This window comes from Alligator sinensis, unplaced genomic scaffold (genome assembly GCF_000455745.1).
Source record: "Alligator sinensis unplaced genomic scaffold, ASM45574v1 scaffold969_1, whole genome shotgun sequence".
NCBI classification, from domain to species: domain Eukaryota; kingdom Metazoa; phylum Chordata; order Crocodylia; family Alligatoridae; genus Alligator; species Alligator sinensis.
The window spans coordinates 99,194-106,143 of record NW_005842739.1 but is presented as its reverse complement, the minus strand read 5'-3'; the positions used below and the strand labels follow the sequence as shown (position 1 = coordinate 106,143).

General features: G+C 38.0%; 1 protein-coding gene across 4 annotated transcripts; it reads right to left on the bottom strand.

Moving 5' to 3' along the window:
* Positions 1-223: 223 nt before the first annotated feature.
* NRSN1 (neurensin 1) lies at positions 224-6,663 on the bottom strand. Of its 4 annotated transcripts, none has more exons than XM_006034417.3 (4): positions 6,556-6,663; positions 4,393-4,527; positions 2,777-2,974; positions 224-1,811 (listed from the first exon to the last, which is right to left on the bottom strand). In XM_006034417.3, exons 2-4 carry the CDS (start codon positions 4,420-4,422, stop codon positions 1,413-1,415), a joined length of 627 nt encoding a protein of 208 aa, XP_006034479.1. In that variant the 5' UTR covers positions 4,423-4,527; positions 6,556-6,663; the 3' UTR covers positions 224-1,412. The 4 variants fall into 4 exon arrangements, with proteins under 4 accessions (XP_006034479.1, XP_006034481.1, XP_006034480.1 ...); XM_006034419.3 differs by lacking the exon at positions 6,556-6,663 and adding an exon at positions 6,505-6,521; XM_006034418.3 differs by lacking the exon at positions 6,556-6,663 and adding an exon at positions 5,805-5,842.
* Positions 6,664-6,950: the final 287 nt, after the last annotated feature.

Sequence of the window (6,950 nt, the reverse complement as noted above, 5' to 3'; positions counted from 1 at the left end):
ATCAGATCCCATGTTCCATCTTGGCCCTGTGATTGAAATTGATTCTTTTTCTACACCGCTTCTATTGTCAAAGTGCTTGCGGATTCCCGTGTGCCAAGCAACTAAGTAGCGTCATTTGCTAATTCACCTTTGAAATAAAATTTTGAAGTCCTAAAGAAAAATGACAAGTTGAAAGGACTGACCAGGGAACTCACTTTTTTTTTGTGATTAGTTCATATATATCTTTTTTTTTTTTTTATTATTTAATCCATTCAAAAATAGACAGAACTATAAGGTGGCACATGTTGTCAGAGAATACAAAGTTCACATCTTTGTACATTTTAATTTATGGTTTAAGCCAGTGATACAATTGCCTCATTTGAAGGGGGAGGGGAAAAAAAGTAGTTGGCTAAGTGTCTACATAAAGATATTCTGAGTACGGATAGATTTCTCTATTGTCTATAAAAATATAACAATAACATTTTAAAATATTTTTTAATGGATATATTAAAGGTCAATGAATGGGTTTCAGGTGAGACAGAACATTATGAACTAACAATTTCACTGTAAACCACAGTTGATGACTTCTTTCCTCATAAGGCCCAAATATGTGTGTGTGTCTTTCTGAGTTTAAAAAAAAAAGTGTGACAAAGACTTGTAAGGGACATGACACTTAGCAGCAGCTGAGGATAAGGGGCATTCTTCTTAGATGAAAATTATTTTGCACCTTCCTAATGCATTTTATGATAAAGTTTGCTGATGGAAAAAGGTGGTGTAATGGCAGGTTTGTGTGGGTTGGCAGTACATTTAGGTCTAAAAATGTCAGTTTCCCTTATGGATATGGTGTTACGAATTAAGACAAAAGTCAAAACATAGGCAGTCTAGTGTCCTGTGTATATACCTATTTGCACTACTGTTTTTATAAGGACCACGGACAAGGACAAGACTACCAGTCCAAATCCAGAAGAGGATTAGACTCCCTGTGCAGCAGGACTGGAGAGTTAAGGAACAAGAAGCCAGACAGCATTATAATATTAAAAATGACCAGAAAAGAAATCCCAAAAACTTTAAAACAAAGCATATTTTAGGGTTTCCAAGGTACAATTGGTCTAAATGTGCTCAGTGTTCTCGAACCACACAATCTGATAAATTAAATCTGCTTGATTGTGTTTTTCTGTATGGTTACCTGTTCAACATAGGCAAACACTTTTAAAATACAGAATTCATATTTGAACACTTAAATCCACTGCTCAAAGCATTAATCACCTAACTTCATTCTTTTGCCAAATCTAAATTTCTGTTGGATAAAGTTTCCAATCAGCATCTTTCTTACAGAGCAGAGCACTTTCTGCTGTGTTGTAAACACAAAAATCAGATGCTCACACAAGCTGACCTTTTCAAATTAAGTGATGTATAAATTAAAAAGGAAAATGTCAGGTTTCAGATAAAGGTTGGATATTTTGAACTTTGGACAAAGTGACAGGTATCTTTGAGTCTCCTGGCATTGGTGCTTTTGTGACTGGGTGTGCATGGGCTTTTATATCTGCTATTCTCTCTTTAAACCTTTGCTGAAGGTACTTTTCTTCCTTGGAGTAATTCTTTGCAAATGCAGACATCAGCAGACATGCTGCCATCGTGGTCCCTCCAATACAAAATAAAATTGCTCCTGCCAGCTTACATATGTCAAGAGAGCCATTAAATTGAATAGCATGGGTATCAACAACAACAAAATCTTCTGCCCCAAGAGCTTCAATTTTTGGTGGCACAAGAAAACCCACCATCAGAACTGTTAGCCCTATCAGCATAAAAACTGTCCCGGAGATGAGTCCGACCTGGAAAACAAGCAGGTTTAAAAATTAATAGTATTTCACAGTTTCCCTCATTTAATATGATGACATATACAGCTAATATTTTCAATGCATGCAAAGTATTTGGCAAGCTATGCGGCAGGCAGGCAGACCTTTTCTTTTAGGTGCCTTATAACTCAACTCGTAGAATTAAAACATGTAGCTGTTATAGTGGTATTTGAACTGCTTCCACAATGGCTATTGATGTAAATGCATATTTGGCAGTTCCCAAGAAAAAGAAATATATTACATACTGTAAAGTGTGTGTTGCGTCTTGCTTTACACATGTGTAAAGTTCCTCTACACATGAAATAACCAATTACTGTGATGCTATAACAACTTTGTCATAGTGGAAGCGGTGGAAGTATTTTGGCACCCAAAGTCTCTTCATTCAGTTTTTACTAATGAACTACATTGTATATTGTTCTGCATGTGATACTTACTAGCTCCTGTTCATGAGACATCTTTATCTCACAGAGGTTAATTTATATGGCTTATTTACAACCCACTGCTAATATTTCTGTCAAATTTCAATTATAAATACAAAACTTGATTTCTCCATAGAATGCCAAAGTTTTTTAGTAACTCAGGCCCTTATCACACTTCATGATGGTTTGATCATACATTCCTGTGTAGGTTGTTACCATTAAGGGCAATGACAGCTATGCTTTGAATATCAAGTAACAATACATTTATTTATACATTTCAGTTATGGCCAAGATGTCTTTAAGTGATTAGTCATTCAATATTTTGATGCCCAATTGAAAATACATTAGCTGCACCTCATTTTCAAAGTGTCAGTGCTCAAGAACTTCTGAAAATTGGTTTCTGTCATGTACTGCAAGTCAAGCAGCCAAGATTACTAGTTACTTTTGAAAACCTTGGCCTATGTTTTTGTACAGTTTGGGATACACTCCCCCCCCCTCCCCCCGTTGGGCAATGGACTGTACCTTCCAGAATGCAGAGCTCCACCTGCTGGGCGATCTCTGGATCTGAAAATCATCCTCATACTCCCAAATGGAAGCTGTGCAATCCTCATAGAACTGGTGCAGGTAGGATCGAACTCCATAGCGATGGTAACCTCCCTCTGCACTACCTTGTGCTTGCTTGGACCCACAGATGTCTGCATACGAGCTCATCCTTCTTTCCTGAAAAGAGATTCCACATCAATCATTATCAAACAGTACTGCTCCAAGTACTCTGCTGGGATGAATTCTTGAAGACCCCAACTAAGGGCTTTATTCTGGCCAAGCATTCACTCCTGGGTTCTCAGATCCCTCTGCAGTTCATAGATATTGACAGTACTACTGCACCTTCCCTTTGCACCTTAGAGGTGCAACTGAGTATTTCTTGTGGAGTTCCTAGAACCAGAAATTCACAGTTCAAAGGAGAATTACTTTAGTTCAGGATGGGGAGTCATCACTAGCACCCTCCAGCTCCAGTCCAAACACTACTGCCTCTGCTAGCCATAGTTTGTTAGTTGTGTGCACCATTTCAGAACATCACAGAAACTTTTGGATGTCTATCTTTTTTGATTCTGTGAAACAAGTTTTAATAATGGGATAATATGCAACTGTAATGTGTAGTTATGGAGGACCTGATCATGAAGCTTAGCTGTAAACAATTTTGATTCTGAGGAAAAAAATTCTAATTTCTCAAAGGATTTCTTTTTGATGGTCAGAGGCAAAGAAAACTGATTAGGAACCAACTTGAAAGTGACTAATTTATTTTAACTGAACACACTGAGGAAAATGGGAAGAGTAAAAACTTGTGGAGTAAGTCACAGCCACGCTGAAGTCAATGCCAAACCTACCATCAACTTGAATAAGGTTAGGATTTCACCTACTGTGAAAAATACATATAGGGTTCCTAATTCTTTCCTTTCTAATGGAAGTATTAACAATGCACACATTTTCTTTTTTAATCATGCAGGCTGACTATGAACACACTTATGAGAGCAGAACTTCAAATAGTTTAATTAGAGGTACACAAGTGTTACTCAAAGACTTGTTTCAACTATCTCTCTCTGAAATACTTGTAAAATGTTGTCTATTTAAAGGCACATTAGTATCTTTTTATGGACTGAGCATGATCAGAAGGCATCAGCTTTAAGTAAGCTAGTTGACTTCCTATAACAGGGAAACAATGTAACTTAGCAAGGAAACAATGCCTTAAATGCTTGTTTTAGGCTAGGTTCTCAACAGAAAGCCTCTTTTAAACAAAGCTTCCTTCCATGGGCATCTAATCTTCTTCCATTTCAGGAACTGCAACAAGGTGATGACAAATACATGGGCATTTATACACATGCTCTGGGAGGGAAAGGGGGGCACTTTAATTAGATTGTATAGGTGTCCCTATGCTGAAAAGTGGTGGAGGGGGCTTTAGTTAAAGCACACTCACCAACATTTTTCAGCATGGGGATTCTGATACATATGATACCCAGCCAACTCGGTTAATTGAGTCTGCTCCAGCGCACTTTAATTGCACCATATCAGAGCAGCCTTGATTGCAGGTGTATAGGTGCCCCATGGGATATCTCTGACTACAGACTACTTGCTTTACACACCTTAAAGGAGATGGGCAAATACTGCAGCATTCATTTAAACAATGCGAAAATATAAAGCGTGGTGATTAGATGGCAGACAAGTTCTTGGCAGTGGTCATGACAGCAGTCTTGAAGTCCTTTGGAATCTGGTTGGTTCTGTGGGTAAATGATGGGGAATATTTTGCTCTTTTTCCATTCATTGTCAATAGTATTTGTTTTGTATTTCCTAGCTATTTCATAATTGCAGCAAGAGAATTTAGGTTGGACATTAAGATGAACTTTCTCACTATGCGGGTAGTTAAGTATTGGAACAGGCTATTCAGAGAAGTTGTGGACTCTCCATCTTTGGAGTCTTTAAGATCAGGTTAGACAAGCACTTGACTGGGATGGTTAAGTTAGGGATGATCTTGCCTTGGCCAGCTGGTTAGACTAGATGGTCTCCCTTCTAACTCTACTATTCTATGATAATCCTTCATTAGAATACAGAATTTCTGTATCATGATCTGTGGAAAGGCCATTTGGGCTGGTTAAACTAGTCTGTGAAGCTTCACTCTTCCCTAGTTAGATTGCTTCTAATACTTGAGCTAGCTCAGTTAAAGCTAATTTAGGTACCTCTATGCTGCAGACAAGATGGTAACTTTTTTTCTAAAGGCAATGGCCAAATTATGGTTTAACAGATCAGGTACAATGCCCATGAGGTTTACAAGGCTATGCAAACTTCCTGCCTGAGATTTAAAGCCTGTCCTTCTTTCCCATCAGACTCCATTTTCTCTACTTCATGCTTAGTATGCTTGTTCTCCCCTCTCAAGGTATTTTCAAGTCAAGAAAAAGCTGTTCTCACTTTTCTGTTCTGTGGACTGGTTAGAACAGCACATCCTCCCCCCTTGATGGGTTTCAACTCAGGGACTCCCCTTCTTAGCTACAAAGGTAAAATATACATGTTGATTTCTCTCATGAAAGTAGTAATTAAGTTGGAGGGAGCCCTGGAAAGCACAGACAATCCTGAATGCTTTTTGGGTGTTTATACCCTACCTGTCTGAACAAGAACAACCTAGGACCTTATTTGTCTTGCTTGAAATGAACAGAGCAAATTAGACAGCATATGGGAGGATTATTCATCTCTTCCTGAAGGTATAACTGGTAAGAAGATCTTATTACAAGTATTATTGACAATTTGTAAAGCTGTAAAACATTATTAGGTAGGCCTTGCACACAGAGGATAAGCCTTTCTGTTGTGCTATAAGCTTCAATCTTTATATGTTCTCAAGTAAAAGTGACACGAATGGCAAATTATAGGGTTAACGATTGTAGAAAAAACACTCTTAAACAACATTTTTTAATAAGCAGAATATTTTTATAGTCCATTTGTTGTTCAGTGTCTGAACAGTGCTGTTTGTTCCTTTGGAGACTTGTCTGCTGTTCTTATTCCTTACCTAAAAATCAAGGTCATGTCTTCTTGATAATCACAGCCATATACCCAGCAACTAGCTAGCTGTAATCTTGACACAGAACAATGATTCCAACCATCTTTTCCCCCACAAGTCATTCTCCCTGCTTCAATCTCAAAGATCCTATAAAGATATTCCTTTGTAAAGAAGAAAAGGGAGGGTACAAGTACAGAAAGCAGCATTCTCCAAAGTAATGAAATAGCTGTAAAAGCAATCTTTGCTCATTAATAAAGGTTTTCCATCAGGAGACGGCAAGGCTTCAACAATGACATGAGAAGAGGAGCAAAACTATATGCAATAAAAATAAGAATGTGCTTAATAGTTTGATAGCTTCAGGGGTTTTAAAATGCCTCACAAACACTAAATTAGCTCAGTCATAACCCTGTGGGGTGGAAGACTGCTCCACACCCATTATACAGCTGAATTAAATGAGTCGGACAAAATCAAATGACATGAATAAAACCATATAAAAAGCTAGCAGTAGACTTGGGAATCATGGCTGCTAAGCCTATGCATCAGGCAGGTTATAACTATGGCTAATAATTTCCATAACTTTTTCTTATTTGCACAGCTCTGTCATACTTGGGTCCAAATTGCTATAACCTGCTTTAGACATGCAATACTATAATAATAGCTTATTATCCATATACCTCAAAGTGCCCTGTAAACATTAACCATACTTAACTGATAAGGAAAACTAAAGGGACTGGTCAGTATCCTACAGTGGGTCACTTACAGTACAGGAAACAGGCAGCTACTCTCCTGAATCTCCATCCACCTATTTGCAGGGTGACACTGCTTCTTTCAAGAAATTATTGGTGTTTGGTTCTCTATTGGCTTGCAGCTTGTGTAATCATCTTCATCAGTGCATAATGAGATAAGAAGGGAAAGCATTTTCCTCCCACTTTTCACAGGTGTAAATGACTTACTAGATTAAAGCAGCAGTCAGGCCTAATGAGCTGGATTCATTGGTATATTGCAATTGCCCTGTGCCTAGCATAGCAGCCATACAAGTTGGTTAAGCATCTCTAAACTTGGCTTTGTTTCACTGGAATGATTTGAAACTAATGAAGCATATCAATGGATCTGGCCAAATATCTGTACTTTACTACATTCAATTCAAGAGAATGG